Genomic DNA, 17433 nt, shown 5'->3' with positions numbered 1-17433 from the left:
ATTCCGACTAGAAAACAGGTATGTCTTCACCTCTCTACCTTATACTCTACTCAGATGGTATTTACAGCACTGTACCACAGTATATCACATTACCACATCACGTGTACAGGGTATTGCAGGGTGCTAATGCTCCTTTTGCAGCCAAAGTGGTAGTTTTTGTGAAACATAGCATGATTACTTACAGTATATTGAGATGTTTCAGTACAGTGGATGATACAGTATATACAGTAAAGTACTGTAAGAAAAAGAAGCAAACCGATGACAATTTTTTGTGGTTTTATTTCTCTAGATTGACTAGAAGACCTTCTGGGGGAGGACGCCAACGCCTGTTCACGCAACAGCAGGAACTTGCCGTTGTGGACCTAGTGAGGGCAGACAATGCCATCCGTCTCCACCAGCTACGACAGAAAATACTTACAGACAGGCAAGTGTTCAACAACATAAACCATGTGAGCATCACCACCATCAGGCGCATCTTGGGAAAACACAACATCACCATGAAGCAGCTCTACAGGGTCCCATTTGAGAGGAACAGTGTTTTTTTTTTTTTTTTTTTACAGAGAATCTTGGCCATGGATGGAGCTGCATACCCTCATCATGAATTCATTTTCATTGATGAAGTTGGATTCGACCTGAGCAAAACAAGACGACGGGGTCGTAATGTAATTGGCCAAAGGGCAATTGTGCACGTCCCGGGGCAGCGCAGGGGAAATATCACATTGTGTGCCGCCATAAGCCTTCGAGGGCTTCTGCATCATTTACATTTACATTTTACATTTAGCTGACGCTTTTATCCAAAGCGACTTACAATTGCTATGTCAGAGGTCGCACGCCTCTGGAGCAACTAGGGGTTAAGTGTCTTGCTCAGGGACACATTGGTGTCTCACAGTGGATTCGAACCCAGGTCTCTCACACCAAAGGCATGTGTCTTATCCATTGCGCCACACCACCCCCTATATGCACACCACCCCATCGTCATGCAAAACTAGGTCCATACAATAGCCAACATATACTCACATTTCTAGATGCTCTCCATAATACAGTAGTACAGAACAGACCAGATCAGCCCAGGTTTGTGGTGGTATTGGATAATGTCAGTTTCCATCGGGCTACTCTGGTCCAGGCTTGGTTCACAAACCACAATCAATTTGAAGTGGTATACTTGCCCCCTTACTCACCATTTTTAAACCCTATAGAGGAATTATTTTCGGCTTGGAGATGGCGTGTATATGCCAACCACATGCCCGCATGCCTCTTCTGCAGGCAATGGAACAGGCCTGCAGCGACATTCAGGTGACAGCAATCCATGGATGGTTTCGACATGCAAGGGGATATTTTCCCCGGTGCCTAGCGGGAGAAGACATTGCTTGCGATGTCGATGAGGTCCTGTGGCCAGACCCCAACATGAGCCCACGTATGCACAATTGCCATGATTTTTTGTGTTTACAGTATAGTGTTTTTTCTATTATTATTATTATTATTATTATTATTATTATTTATTTTTTGCTTTATCTGAATTCATGTTACTGCAATGTACAGTGCTGCAATGCACAATATTGAGTAGGCCTATTTGCTTTTTTGGTTGTTTGAAAATGTGCCTTCTGAAAATATGCCTTCTGAATAAACAGTGAAAATCAAAGACTGCAGTGTTTTATATAAAGTAGACTAGTGTGTTTCCCCTGATCTGAAAGTGTATGCATATGATGCAAGTATGTGTCATTTTGTCATCAGAGTTACATTTTGACAAAGGAATGTTAGGTTTTGATAGCAGAGTTTAGGTTTTGATAGTAGAGTTTCAATTTGACACAGATGTGAATAGTATAAATGTGTCATGTTTACTTGTGTGTAGAGTTTTGGCACAATGAGCGAAGTTTTGCAAAATGTGTTCAAGCAATGGGCAAAAACTGTAAGTATGCTTGATAAAATGAATTTAGAGATGAGTAGAAGATGTCACTATAAACAGACGAAAAATAAACAAAAAAAGCATAATTTTGTGAAAACAAACCAATTCTAAATAGTATTTTAGAATTTATATTTTTTAATAACTACTTTTTAATAAATTTCAGTTAAACATATTTATAAACGTTAAGAATTTTCAAAAGTGTAGTCAGCTTGTGGCACATCTATTTCTGAGGGGGATGTGCCACTGAATGTTGCGTGGCAACCAGTGGTGTGTATGTTGTATCACACAAACGGCCCATTTGAAAAAAACAACTCATAAAATAAATTGGTCATGGGCCACTAACAAACATTAACATTATTAATTAATTGTATTGATTTCGCATAATATTTATAAAACAGCCAAACTACGATGTCATTGAATACGCTTTACTTTGGACACGCCCTATTCTCCTTTTGGCCAATGAAATAGCTCGTTGCTACAAGACTGTGTACCAATGCAATCCATTTATGTTCAAACATGAAGGAAATAGAAATCGAGAATTGAGACATGCAGGAGGACCTGACCGCTTTGCTTATGTTTACTGAAAATCTGTTTTCATAGCCGACACTCTTTTTGTTCAATAAAGCCAGCAGCTTCGGTATGTATTTTTTGTTGATTACTACAGTAATGAGTCCCGCTTTGCGATTCTCTATATCACTTATTTGGTGAACAGTAACTTAGCATTTAGCTTGTAAGCTTTTAGCTGTTTCTAAACAAGTAACGTTATTGTTGATAAAAAATGTGTATGCTTTTACTGCATTTCCGAAGCCCCCCAATATGTTTGTTTGACAGTAATATATCTAGGAGAGCAAATAATTTTTCAAAGCGAATTTTGTTTAGAGTCAATACTTGTAGATTGCATCCCAGAGAGACAGAGTTTTAATAAATAATAATAACAATATTGCTACTTTTCTATTTAATAAATAGATTTGATTGTTTTCTCGACTAGATTTAAACCATGGGGGAGCCACAGCAGGTCAGTGCTCTTCCACCGCCTCCAATGCAGTTTATCAAGGAGTACACGGATGAGAACGTGCGAAAGGGACTGGCCCCCAAGCCCCCTCCTCCTATTCGAGACAGTTACATGATGTTTGGCAATCATTTCCAATGCGATGACATCATCATTCGACCATTGGAGACCCAGGGCATCGAGCGCCTCCACCCTATGCAGTTTGACCACAAGAGAGAGCTGAAGAAACTAAATATGTCCATCCTAGTCAACTTTCTGGACCTTCTGGACATCCTCATCAAAAGCCCAGGCAGCATTAAGCGAGAGGAGAAGATGGAGGACTTGAAACTCCTGTTTGTCCACATGCATCACCTCATCAATGAGTACCGTCCTCACCAGGCCAGGGAGACGCTTCGGGTCATGATGGAGGTTCAGAAGAGACAGAGGTTGGAGACGGCTGAGCGTTTCCAGAAGCATCTGGAGCGGGTGGTGGAGATGATTCAAGGGTGTCTTGTTTCGCTGCCTGATGATTTGCCACAGCCTAACAGCTCCAGCGCGGGAGAGGCTGGTGGCGCGGGGTCAGCTGGAGCCTCAAGACTGAAAACAGAGCCTATGGATGTAGATGTGACGGGTGTTAGCTGCATGGTTGCACAAACGGACAAGAACGTGTCTTGTAATAAGGACAAAGTGTGGGACAAGGATGCTGCAATGTGCAGTATTATTGATGAGATGACATGAGCTGTCTAAGGAATGTATTGTGTTTTTATTTTTATTCAGGACATGCCCGTTCTTCAACATTGTTACAAAACTCAACATAGGCAGACCACAAACACATACAGACATTTTTACTATTTAACACGGTGGTCTGCTCACAGAGTCATTGAAGTAGAGCTGTATGTGTAAAATAATAAAGATCTGGTCTTTTCATTTTCATATCACTCACTGCTTTTTTGTGTTGTTTTCACATAAATAAAACAGACTATAAGCATCAGTTCAAGCCACATTATAAACCACATGATAATGATAAAGGAAGAAAAAAACTAGTTAAACTGCTGAGTAATAACCTGCTGTGCAGCCAGACAATGTTGTGTTATGTGATTTAGTCATTCTCAGTGTCACATGTTTACATGATGCAGACTGGTTGGAGGAAATGCAAACTTATACAACCTTTACTGCACTTATGCAATCTTGTGTAAGTGCACTTTAGTCTAACCAGTGACGCAGATTTTAACCAAATGGACATTTGTATCGTTGGTTGGTAATTACAATGACTCTGTATTTGCAGTGTCATCCTATTATGCTTTAAGTCTTTACTCACCAGCATGCCACTGAACATGTGTTCGACATACACGAGTCCATAAATACACAGACATGAATACAGCAAGTATACGAAGATTTATTAAAAGGTTTGCGAAGGTAATGTCTATGTAGAAGTTGTAGACAATTTGAGATAAATGTTTAAGAAATACTAACACAATGTTATTCCTCAGGGTTTATAATGTTATCAGTGGCACAGAATGCATGATCGCGGGAAGGGACTGCATTCAACATCTAAAGCAAAACCCTTTTCTACGTGCGGCAAATGATAAATTACACAAAGAAAAGGCAAGAAAGCAATTATCAAAGCACAAATATTGAACACCCATATGTCCATGGCAGAGTTTGATTTGTAAGACGCTGTCAATGAATTAGTGCGCGAGATTCCCTGTTATGAAACGCGGCATTCGCTGTTTCACAACAGGGTGGAACGCGGAGCGGGGGAGCCAATGGGAAGCACCACCACGCGTCACGTGTTTTTTTTATTTATGTAATGTAATGGTGTCAGTGGCGAACACAGCATTATCTGCGGTCTAAACACAAGAGAAAGATGTTGGTCTAGCGAACTTAAAAACAGGAAAATAGAGATCCATCGGTCGCTTTTTATTTTGCCCTTGCACTGCGTTGATGGAGTTCGGAAGAGTCAGCAAAGCCACGCTGATCGGACTGAAGCGGAGTGAACCGATTCATCATACTACACACAACAAGGGAAAACGTTACTCTCACAACAAAGACTGAGATATGATTGACAACAGATAATCATACATATTAAATCTATTGTCACATATAAAAGTAAGTTGGAGAGGGAATCCTAAAGCATGCTCTTAGTCTTGGCACACTCGGCTCAATTTCGCAGAAACTGCCATCGGCCTTTGGAAGCTTATAAAAGCAGTGATCATGAAATGAGATAGGACAGAGCTGTTAAACTACCCGTGTCGTTTAACTTTTTATGCATGCCACATTTCATGCTCAAGAATCGAGCTCTTTAACTTTTGACAAAGGGCATCAGCTGTTCAACTTTCAGGAAGAAGCTGTCACCGGATGAAAGAGTCCAGCATGGATCTGCTGGAGTGTCCGATCTGTCTGTTCCTTATGTGCGAGCCCGTGACCATGAGCTGCGGTCACTCGTTCTGCAGGAGATGCATGGGCGCTTTCCTGCCCTCGAGATGCCCCACCTGCAAAGAACGACTGAAACAGAGAGATGCGAAAAACATCAAAAACAACGTGTTACTGTTCAGCGTCATTGAGAAATGTTGCCCAGAAGAGACTAAGATGAAGTGTCACATTCAGGAGAAGCTGAAAACCAGCGAGTTTACAGAAGCGCTTCGTATTGCGGACGAAGGGATCGAGATGGGTAAGTTAAGGATGCAAACTCCGTCTACGAGACAAATTACCTTATGCAACCACATTGGTGTTTATTGTGCAACACGGTAGTGTTCAGTATCGGTTATGACAACTGAACATGCAGATGCTCGGACTATGGCTGTCTCAAAACTAGGGCTATGAACGGAGCTCGATTCGTTAATTCTTTCTATTAAACACCGTTTTTTTTTTAAATTATGATTATTTCAGCAACCGAATTATTTTATGTTGCTTTAAGGCGCTTGCGTTCAAAACACAGAGATACATACGCGCGAGAGTAGTCGAAAGAATCAATCTTGAGAACCGATTCTTTTTTTGTGAATCAAAACATACTACGATTCGGAATACCGACCTATGAGTGTGATTACTTAACCGGAGTCACTTACCCACCCACAAGTTATTACTAACGTTATGTCTGGCTTAAAATAAACCAAAACTGTTACTGTTGCATGTTTACGTAAGTCTCACGAGACTTTTATCAGTGTTAATTATTGGTTGCTCACATGACAAAATTAATGAAATGTTACATTTTCTTTGTTCCTATATATATTTTTGATTTATAGTTAGGATGAATGAATCCACTGCGTTTATACCACCTATAAAAAGTAAACCCACTTTTTGCAAGTATTGCAAATATGGTGCATAATAGAATGATCGGTGACATGGAAGGTGCCTAGGTTGTGCAGTCAAGATAGGAAGCTCACTAGATTCTATACAGCAAATTGTAACCTTTCTTTTTCTTGCTGTACAGGATATTTGCAACTCATAATAATAGCCGGCTCTTGCTTTTTATAGGACATGTATGCAGTGACAGCACACCTCATTCTGCTGAAGTAGGCCAATGAGTTTGTGAACCTCATATTCACTAATGAAAAAGGAATACATTGAATGCAATTAAAAATCTCTGGAAGTATGATGATTTGAATTAAATGAGGATAAAATTTACAAGGATCTGTAAATAGAATATCAATCATGTGGAAAATGCATCATAGAGATTATGCAATTAAATGGTTAGTTCACCCAAAAATGAAAATTCTGTCATCATTTACTCTCCCTCATGTCGTTCCAAACACGAAAGACTTCATTCATCTTTGGAACACAAATGAAGATCTTTTTGATGAAATCTGAGTGATTTCTTTCCCTCCATTGACAGCTACACAACTACCACTTTGACGCTTCAAAAAGTTCATACTGAGACCGTAAAACTAATCTATATGACTTGAGCGGTATAGTCCAAATTATCTGAAGAGACACGATCGCTTTATACGCTGAACAGGATTTTTTTATTTTTTATTCACATATACATTCATCAACTAACGCATCAGTTGTGGTAAACGGAAGCGCAAGAATGCTTGCTTGATGTGCGAGAAACAATGAGGTTCATTCTTGCGTGACGCCGCACGTCTGAGCTTCTTCAAGAACCAATGAAGTTTGTTCTCGCACGTCAAGCAAAGATGGTTGAGCTTCTGTTTATGTTCGCTGATCAATATTTATATGTGAATAAAAGCCTAAATTCAATCAGTTCATTTTATAAAGCGATCGTGTCTCTTCAGAAAATTTAGACTAATCCGCTTAGGATTAGATTTACAATCTCTTTATGAACTTTATGTAGCTGTCACAGAAATGGGGACAGAAATCTTAGATTTTATTAAAAATATCTTCATTTGTGTTTGGAATGACATTAGGGTGAGTAAACGATTCATCATTTACTCATTTTTGATCATTTTGAACTATCTCATTTAAAATTTAATATACTAAATGCATGTTTAGAATCAGATCAGCCTATAAACACAGGTAGGCTGAGATAATGAAACCCGTATGCAGCAGGAGTTTGAAATCTGTTGTTTCTAGAAATATTTGCCCTAGATTGCTGCATAAAATTCATTTTAACACAGCGTGGGTTAGTTGAAGACTGTTAGAGATTGTCTTTGTGATCCACCTACTCACACACTTTAGAGCGGAGAGCTGTGCTTGTTGAAAGCAACAGTGATTTCATAATCTCAGGTCTCCTAAAGGGTTAATGAATACCAGTGAAAATGGGTTAAAACATGTTGTGAGAGGCTGATGTCACTAACAAGGGTAAATAAGGCCATGAAAGAATCTCTAGGGCACACGTTGGTGAAATAACAAGTCCCCTTGGGTATACAATATATACAAAGGAGACATTACAGGGCATATTCTAAGATGCATGAATGTGGTTGTGCAGAATCCTGTGCAATTAACGTATTTCCGACATAATGAGCTATAGTGCACTATAGTGTAGTTTGGTAGTATTGTAAGGCTCTTCTCTTTTAGATATAGCATGACTATTAACATCAACAGTACCATCTGTCTTTTAGCGAATTAAACGTATCATTTTACGGCCACTGAATGAATGCAGTTATCTGTCTAGTAACATAAACCCTCCCAGGCAAAACTCAGATGTCTGTCAACTCTTTGAATCCAATTAGAGGCAGTTTCCTGTACGCTCAGCGTTCTGCCCCACATAATCTTTCCCTCTTGTGTAACCGAGAATCCTACAACATAATCTGGTTTGTAACAGCCTGGTTATTTCATCGGTCTGTGTGCACATATATAAATGCAACCTGAATTTCTGTCCCTCTTTATGCAATAATTTGTAGAAGTTTTGGATTTCCGATCACTGTCAGATCAGATCCCTTTGTAGTTGAATTTGATTAATCTCTAAAGCACGCTCATCCACCCCTTCCTTTGTTTATCTTATAGCAGGCGAACTCCATTCGTTGCATTTGATCTTTATGCATTACACAGTTTCTTTTCCTTATTTTTTGCATTATGCTATTAGATGGTCATCTCATGCCATCCAAGTGGTGCAGATGTAAAACACAATGTTCACTAGAGGTGGGAGGAATGCTTATGCAGAGTGCTGCTGTTCAGAGATTAAAGATGTCCATTTAGGTTTCTCTCTTTTTGTTTATGCACATTTAAAACAAAAAAAAACTCCATAAAAGCCACATATCTATGTCTGAAATGAGACTGAGGATCATACTGTCCCATCTCTTCATGCATCTACAGTCCCGGATGATGTGAGTCTGAAAGTGTGGCGGGCCGAGGCTTGCATGGGCCTCCGTCGCTTTTCTGATGCCCTCCGTGACCTGGATGACCTGTGCTGTGTGCGACCCAACTGGACTGAGGTGAGGGCCATCTTTGCTGACTGTACTGGTTATTTATATGTTGTCTTGGGACAAGACTTTGATTGCTGTTTAGGAATGGTGTTGACAGATGAGTTATATTCTGCATTCTTAAAATCTGTATCAATTTATGATACATTTTTATTATTCTGCATACTCAAGCCAGATTTCTGAAATGTCTGTGCAGTCTCGTGTTTTGGTTTTGCGGAAACAGTTTCATAGTTATATCATCTCTGTTGGTATGGACAGAGCACATTGTGGTTTGGCATTATTCCCACAGCAGTTTACTGGCATGCACTGCCGTTCAAAGTTAATCTTTAATAATGCTCTTATAATGTATCACTTTTATTCAGCAAAAAGGCATTAAATTGATCAAAAGTGACAGTAAATTTATAACATTACAAACGAATTCTATTTCTTTTAAGGATTTTATTATTTAATTTTTTACTATACATTCATCAAAGAATCCTGAAAAAATGATCATGGTTTCCAAAAAATATTAGGCAGCACAACATTGACAATAATAAGAAAATATTTCTTGAGCAGAAAATCAGCATATTAGAATAATTTCTGAAGGATCATGTGACACTGAAAACTGGAGCAATGATGCTGAAAATTCAGCTTTGTCATCAGAGAAATACATTTCATTTTAAAATATATTAAAATAGAAAACTATTTAAAATTGTAATAATATTTCAAAATATTACTATTATTGTTTTTACTGTATTCTTGATCAAATAAATGCAGCCTTGGTGAGCATAAGATACTTCAGTCATTAAAAAATCTTCCTGACCTAAAAAATGTAAAATGTAGTGTTTGATTATGTTTTGATTATATATATATTATGTAAAACGGGGGAGATTTACTTCTATTCCCGAAGACTTTTACTAAATTATATTTAATAAATTGAATAGGAATATTTGTGTTAATACTTTGTGTTTAAATTCTGTGTTTTTAGGGGTTCTTTCGTAAAGGGAATGTTCTTCTTGAAATGGGCAGACAGACTGAAGCCCTCATCCAGTTCTACCACTGCTTGAAGCAGCAGCCTGACTTTGCCCCTGCGAAAAACCAGATTAAGAAGGTGGGTCTTTCAGAACGTTTCCAGAAGTTTGATGAACAGTTCACTTTTCTGGAGAGAGTCAGAACCAAAACATCCAAATATGGAGCACGTTTTGCATGAATAAAATGTTTTACATGATGTGCAGATCTTGGAAGCAGAGGGAATGCCTGTACCGGAAGAAGTTCCACGGATCCTGCATGTTGTGTCGGAGTACTTGCAAGATCCCTGTCCCATCACCAGCTCTGTAAGCCCCTCGTGCACAGATAGTCAGCGCTACACGCACAGCAGTGCTGAAGGTCAAAGTGATGCCGGGCAGGTGAGGTGTGCGCACAGCACATATGTGACCCTGGACCACAAAACCAGTCTCAAGGGTCAATTTAAATTGAGATTTATACACCATATACAGGCTGAATAAATAAGCTTTCCATTGATGTATGGTTTGTTAGGACTGGACAATATTTGACTGAGATACAACTATTGAAAATCTGAAATAAAAAAAATCTAAACATTGAGAAAATCGCCTTTAAAGTTGTCCATTTATGGTCGCGATTGTTCTGCATCCACTTTATATTATGTTTACGGTAGGAAATTTACTAAATATCTTCATGCAACATGATCTTTACTGATTTATGAAAGAAAAATCGCTAATTGTGACCCATACGATGTATTATTGGCTATTGCCACAAATATACCCGTGCGACATTTTTTGTGGTCCAGGGTCACATTTTCTCTTGTGTAACATTGGTATTGTGAGCAACTAAAATATAAAGATATCAACTAAAAGATCTGATATAGTTGTGATTGTGATGTTTTCTTAAAGATTCTCTTTTTTTCCTCATGAAAATAGACTTTGATGCTGATATGGCAATACAAATAAATTCATTTGTGATGTGAGCTATATGGGAAAGTTTTTGCTCACTCTCAAGGTCTTTCTTGTTCTGTCCTAGAATGCAACTAAAGTGAAGCACGGCACCAGCGGCGAGTGCTGCCTGAGCCTGTGTCAGGCCGTGTCCTTCCTCCCCACTGCTGAGGATGATGAGGAAATGATGATGAAGAGAGAGGAGAAACAGAACGGAGGTAAAGATATCTTACTGACTGCTCATGGAAACAAATGTAATGCATTCGCATTTATATATGCACCTTCTAGAAATGATTCAAACATTGTTTTTGTATTAAATATAATTCAATAATATTTTCAAAGTTTACTTTTTAAATAGATAGTTCCAGTCCAGAATGCTGAAAAGTAGTTAGTTCAGCTGCTTTGCTTTATACACCTTCTAGAAATGATTCAAACATTGTTTTTGTATTAAATATAATTCAATAATATTTTCAAAGTTTACTTTTTAAATAGATAGTTCCAGTCCAGAATGCTGAAAAGTAGTTAGTTCAGCTGCTTTGCTTTATACAATTTTAATTAATTGTCACTTGATGAGGATTATTAATCATCATTAATCTCATACTTTTTTTTAAAACTACGCATTAAGTAAGGAATACATAATAATGTGAGTAGGTGTTAGTTTCAGCAAATTGTGTGAGACTGGTTTGACACTTTGGCCATAATTATGTTCATAACATAGCACATTAGCCAAGCTATATATACAGTATAACACATCCTCAAGTGACCTGTTGCATATGTATACATACGATACGTCATAAGTAAATTGTCATATTAAACATATGATATTAATTTTGATATTCAAGATTACTTTGGGTTTTGTAAGTTCTTTTTTCATTAGTTCATAGTAGTTCATTGTTCAACCCAGGTAAACATAATGGGTTATATATTCATATTATTATTATTAAAGGTATAGGGGAGGATTTTTTACTTCCGGGTGGATCACCTATACTATTGGCCCTCCTAATTGTCAATCATTCAGGTGAATCAATCAAACTTATTCAAAAAGTGGAGAGGGCGGGTCTTATCTAAAATTCGGAAAGATCCTCCGCTATACCTTTAAATATTATTATTCATATAAATATTATTTCATTTGACTTCATAAGCGGTTACTTTGTTTAGACATGAATAGACAACAAATCAGAATGACATTCATTCAAAGTTTATGTTGGTTGTTTGATTCTTTAGGTGTGTGCAGTGTGGGCAGAGAGTCCTGCCTCAGCGTTCTGACAGTGACTGATTTTGAGTGCCCTCTCTGCATCAGGTCAGTGGAGATTTATAGTGTGTCCTTTTTCACTGACCTTATATCCTGCTACCAGACCCTTGCATTTTCTTGAACTTTGATATAGTATTTAAATGTTAGGTTACAGCTGGCACTTGCTTAATTGAAGACACAACATATTCTTTAATACTTTAACGAGTGTAATTCAAAACTGGGAAATGTCATGACACTGGCATTTGAACATTCTTGTTTTGCGGTCATACCAGTGTATTGTAAGTTACTATGGAGCTGTTAAATGCTTGATTCTGAATGGTTTACAAACGTTCTAAGGTGTGCAATTACAGAAAAGGAAAGTTTTTTTTTTTTATGAGGTTAAGTGCTCATGGAAGATATGAGTTTTCAGTTGTCTATTGAATGTTGTCAGGGATTCTGCATTCCGGATGAGGGTAGGGAGAGCATTCCACCAGCATGGAACCGTGAATGAGAATGTCTTGATTACATTATATGTCCATATCACTTGTCAAATGATTTCAGAGGTCCTTACAGCCTACAACAGCAAAAGAACATAAACCTACAAAGACACTGACCAAGCAAATCTATATATCAAACAATAATATAAAAATGACAAACTATATCCATGTTTTCACCATGGAATTACCTTTTATTATCTATGGAAAGCACACTCTCTTTCTCCTGCTCTCTCTCCCATACAAACACACACACACACACACACACACACACACACACACACACACACACAAACTTGTTGCCAGTGCTGCCCTGCGTCTTTATCAGTAAAATAGCTTTGCAACTGAAAAGCTATATGACATTTTTTCAGTTTCTCAGTTAAGCATGCCGTCAAAAAAACGCGTCTCTGTAGGCAGCCTAGGCTCTGAGATCTGCACACAAAAACAATTGGTTTCACCAACCACTCAAAACCAAAACAAATAGTGTTCCAACCAATCACCGACAGGGGGAGGTTTTGTGGGTGTTGTGAGGTTTTGAGCCAACTTCTTCTTCAGCTCCGACTTTGCGTGCAGCCGTGCACGAGCACAAAACCTCACAACACCCTCCCCCTGTCGGTGATTGGCTCAACATTGAACAGGCGTGGTAACTGTAATGTAAGCGGAATATATTGACTCCGGGTTGTTGAATTATTTGAAAAATAATGGACAAAATAATGCACTACTATTTGTGATAATTAAGCGGCATGTTGTTAATTATTCCTTATCAATTGTTATTATCAGTTGATATATTTCTGCAAAGTGATCCTCTTCTTAATGAAATGGGATAAAACCAGATGAAAATATCTGTCTTAATGAGTATTTTAAGTCTTTTATTCCAGAAGACTGTTGTGCATAAACAGATGTGTTTATTAACTTCCCACCTCTTATCTGTGCTCAATGGATCAATGATCACTATCATGATCAATGGATTAAAGGTTATTCTATGAGCCGGTGACAACACCCTGTGGACACACGTTCTGCAAGAACTGCATCGAGAGAAGTCTGGATCACAATCTCCGCTGTCCACTCTGCAAACAACCACTGCAGGAGGTACTACTGAAACACAGACTGTTACAATAATTACATGTGTGTGTGTGTGTGTGTGTATATATATATATATAATTCTAACTTTATATTTAAAAAATTCTCTTGTGAGATAAAGTTGCAATTGTATTATTTTATTATTTATTTAACTTTATTTTACAATTAAATGTTTTTCACCTACAGAATAACATGTCTTAAATCAGACCTGATTCTTCTAATTCAAGTCAATCACATTATGTTTTCATAAAGTAAATAAAGAAAAATAAAACCATAATCATATTACAAATCATATTACATAGCAGTATAAGTCTCACCACATTACTTCCTATTCCCAGTATTTTAAGAACAGGAAGTACAACCCCACAGTGCTGCTGCAGGAGATTATTTGCCGCCTCTTCCCCCAGCAGTTGGCAGAGAGGAAACAGGTGCACGAGGCAGAGATGGAAGAGCTCTCAAAGTGAGTGCCCCTCTCAATGATAACAACAACAAAAAAAACAGTGCTCCTGCCTATTTATTGCAAAGGAGTTTCTATGAATGGAATTTCCCATGCTGCTGAGGTCTGGAAGAGCTCCAGTATCTGCAAAATGTATAAAATGGTGTCTAGAAGTCTTCACACAATATCAAATGTCTTCTGGACTGTTAAAGCCTCTGATAAAGTGTGCCATCTTTCAACTGACCATCTTTTATCTCCAGTTTGACAAAGGACATCCCAATCTTTGTGTGCACGGTGGCGTACCCTGGCATCCCTTGCCCGCTCCACATCTTTGAGCCTCGCTACCGTCTGATGATGCGCAGATGTATGGAGACGGGCACCAAAAAGTTTGGCATGTGCAGCTATGAGCATGGCAAAGGGTATACAAATAAAATATTATGCAGCTAACATCTGTCGTTTAACGTTATGGTAGCTTCCGCACTTACTGATTTTAAGAAACTTAATTTATGCCTTATTAATTCTCAAATTATATACATACAGTCATGTGAAAAAGAAAGTACACCCTTTAGAATTGTATGGTTTTACGTATCTGATTGTTAGCAGACCTTAAAATTAGGTAAATACAACCTCAGATGAACAATAACACATGACTTAATACACCATGTCATTATTTATTTAACAAAAGCCATATATATACAGTGTTTTGATACTAGAATTTCCTGTCACAGCTTTGCAGATTATGGCTGCATGTTGGATATTTTGGAACTTGAATTGCTTCCCGATGGTCGCTCCTATGTGGATACAGTGGGAGGAAGTCGCTTCCGAGTGCTCAGGAGAGGACAGAGAGATGGCTACCAAACTGCTGATATTGAGTACCTGGAGGACCATAAGGTCAGAGGTTACAGATTGCCATAACTCAAATTTCAGATCTGAGCCCAAGAAAAAGGCACATTGGAAGAACTCTTTAATGCAATACAGCATTATTAAAGCACAAAAGACTATATGGCAAATATGAAAAAATTAAACCTTATAACCAGATAATACAAGAATCGTGTAAATGAAATTGCTCTCATGGCGCCGTACCACTGAAACATTGTAGAATTCTGTCTAATCTATTTAGTAACTATGGTGATTTCAGTTAGTTTAGTCAAATCTTAACTTGAGGCTTAAGATAGGAAGTATCTTTAATACAGTCCTTGATGTACTTCTCATTTTAAAGGTTACAGTCTCTTGTCACAATAGAAATCTGGCACATGTTTATCTGAAATGTTTCCTGATGGCACACTTGCATTCTATAATGTATGTTAGTATTTAAACTAAAGTGCTGTCTGCGTGAGCCTCCCGGGATATTATTCTACCATAGCAAACTGTGGCAGTAGCAAGCTCTTTTTGTCATTTTATTATATTCTGTCATTTTAATAACTGTCAATCACAACTATTTTTAATATATGTTATTAACAGTATATCATATTAAAATATAATGATCTGAATGCCTGCATAAAGGAGGATCGTTTTAATACTGCTTTGACCTGTTGTGGGACACTTCCTCAAGATTGAAATTTGTGCAGAAGTTTCTCACACTTTCTATACACTGCACTGCATAGGAAGTTGTGGTGCCCACTGAGGCTATATGTGGAAGTGGTCATGATTGTTGTGATCACTCAAATAGTGCAGTGACACCAAGATGATTGTCACTATAACAATAATCGAGCCATTTGGCTGCTGCAGTTATTTTCATTAAATTGCATCCGGTTGAGCTCACATACTAGGACAGAACACTGTAATTTCTCGGTTATACAGTCATTTAAACAGGTTCAGGTTGGTTCTGACTCTGGCAATTAAAGGTTTATTAATGAAATGTTTAAGGCAAGTAGAGCCACGCAACAGTGTGGTGTTTTTTGTTCAGTTATCATTATTAGTGAATAAGGTTGGACTTTTTAATCTTCTAGTCGTTTTCCCAATGGTTTTGTGTCTCAACCACCTAAATAAGGTGTCATGATTGAACATTAAATGAAAAGCTTGCATAAAAGATTCATGAGGGGGTTATTACCACTATCACAAGCCTGAGCCTGTTTGCATGATAGATTGCTTATAATGGCTGTAAATATGAAACCTTCTGTTAGCACTGCAAATTTGATATCAAGTAAATACTTAATGTTAATTAGCGTTAATTGCAAGTGTATTCATCGAACAGCTTGTGATTAACTGCCTGTTAGTCAACAAATTCAAGCTCTTTTCTAACTCATCTTCATTATGATTTCACAAGCATTGTTTTATCATCAGGTTGAAGAAAGCATACAAATAACAGGAAAACTTCTACTTGTTTAGGTCGAAGGCGGCGAGCTTGAATTACTGCAGCTTCTCCATGACAGCGTGTATCAGCAGGCGAGAGAGTGGTACCATCGGCTGAACAGCCGCATTCAGGAGCAGATCAGCCGGCAGTACGGCATCATGCCCGAGAAAGAGGACAACATTCAGGTCAGAGCACGCTGAATATTGTGCTTATTAAGCAAAACCACCGATCTTGCGTTTTAATAGTAACTTTCTAACGAGAATGAATGTGTTTTTGTGCGTTGCAGGCGTCTGCTAATGGACCGGCCTGGTGCTGGTGGCTGCTGTCAGTGCTGCAGTTAGATCCAGCCTATCAGACCACCGTTCTGTCTTTGACTTCCCTGAAGGATAGACTGGGTCATCTACGCATTGTACTAGAATACTTCTCTCAGAGCTAGGACAGAGACACATTAAATGCCAATATTGCTGATCTCATCACATGCATGCCCCACGGAAGAAATTATTTTTATTTTTTTTTGGTCACTGTTTTTTTGTTTTCTTATCATAATCCATACACAAGATATTGTGCTTGGATTATACAACGGACAGCTATGATATGGGTTGGTTGAAAATAAGATGACTTGTTCCAGTGGCTGTACAACTATTGAATTAGTCATTGAACTAATTCCTACTTAGTCAAGCACCAAAGAATTAAGGACTCGTTCTACACAGAACAGCTGTTTATTGGTTCACGCTGTTAGCTTCATTAAACATCATCAGAGTGGATGCCAAATGTTGCAGCTAGTTTTGTTGACATACATTTGAGATGTTTCCAGTAGTGCTGCGCCCTGTCCAGGATTTATTTTGAACGTGTAGCTCACATTTGTGGCCGAGAGGGAAACCGTTGGCCCAAGGTTCTGATGACTGAATAGGAGCTCATTGATTATGCATGAATGAAACGCTTATGACTACAAACTCAAAATCACAATTCCGGCCGTACGTTTTAGTAGAATCAGTAATAATATTATGAATATTGCTATACTAATGACAGAGAATACACTTCCTTTTTTTCCCATGAATGAAAGCTGCTAGTTGTGCTTGTTTCATTTTTTAAAATTAAATCTGTTGCAAGCTTGCTGGCATAACACTGAGGAGGATAGGAAAAGAGGAAAGAATTCTAGCAGTCTGTAGTATTTTTTTGAAAGAAATAAATACCTTTATTTAGCAAGAATGCTTAAAATCGATCAAAAGTGACAGTTTTATAGTTGAACATTTATGATGTT

The 17433-nt window shown here is 38.1% G+C and overlaps 2 protein-coding genes across 2 annotated transcripts; both read left to right on the top strand.

The window, feature by feature from the left end:
* The first annotated feature begins 2400 nt into the window (after positions 1 to 2400).
* med7 (mediator complex subunit 7) lies at positions 2401 to 3829 on the top strand. Its single transcript, XM_084430433.1, has 2 exons — positions 2401 to 2540; positions 2892 to 3829. The coding sequence occupies exon 2, from the start codon at positions 2901 to 2903 to the stop codon at positions 3627 to 3629; it is 729 nt and encodes a 242-aa protein (XP_084286559.1). The 5' UTR covers positions 2401 to 2540; positions 2892 to 2900; the 3' UTR covers positions 3630 to 3829.
* Positions 3830 to 4277: 448 nt separating this feature from the next.
* On the top strand, positions 4278 to 16936 carry lonrf4 (LON peptidase N-terminal domain and ring finger 4). Its single transcript, XM_084430432.1, has 12 exons — positions 4278 to 5562; positions 8604 to 8722; positions 9678 to 9800; positions 9925 to 10095; positions 10727 to 10856; positions 11863 to 11938; positions 13338 to 13452; positions 13782 to 13903; positions 14140 to 14298; positions 14608 to 14770; positions 16208 to 16357; positions 16459 to 16936. The coding sequence occupies exons 1-12, from the start codon at positions 5250 to 5252 to the stop codon at positions 16606 to 16608; spliced, it is 1791 nt and encodes a 596-aa protein (XP_084286558.1). The 5' UTR covers positions 4278 to 5249; the 3' UTR covers positions 16609 to 16936.
* Positions 16937 to 17433: the final 497 nt, after the last annotated feature.

This window comes from Rutilus rutilus (assembly GCF_951802725.1).
Source record: "Rutilus rutilus genome assembly, chromosome: 14".
In the NCBI taxonomy this organism is placed as follows: Eukaryota; Metazoa; Chordata; class Actinopteri; order Cypriniformes; family Leuciscidae; genus Rutilus; species Rutilus rutilus.
This window is presented reverse-complemented; position numbering and strand designations above follow the sequence as displayed.

Coding starts and splice junctions, on each gene's coding strand:
- med7 (XM_084430433.1), top strand. CDS start 2,901: ATGGGGGAGCCACAGCAGGTCAGTGCTCTTCCACCGCCTCCAATGCAG.
- lonrf4 (XM_084430432.1), top strand. CDS start 5,250: ATGAAAGAGTCCAGCATGGATCTGCTGGAGTGTCCGATCTGTCTGTTC. Junction 14,299..14,607: donor AGCTATGAGCATGGCAAAGG/GTATACAAATAA, acceptor TTCCTGTCACAG/CTTTGCAGATTATGGCTGCA. Junction 16,358..16,458: donor AGAAAGAGGACAACATTCAG/GTCAGAGCACGC, acceptor TGTGCGTTGCAG/GCGTCTGCTAATGGACCGGC.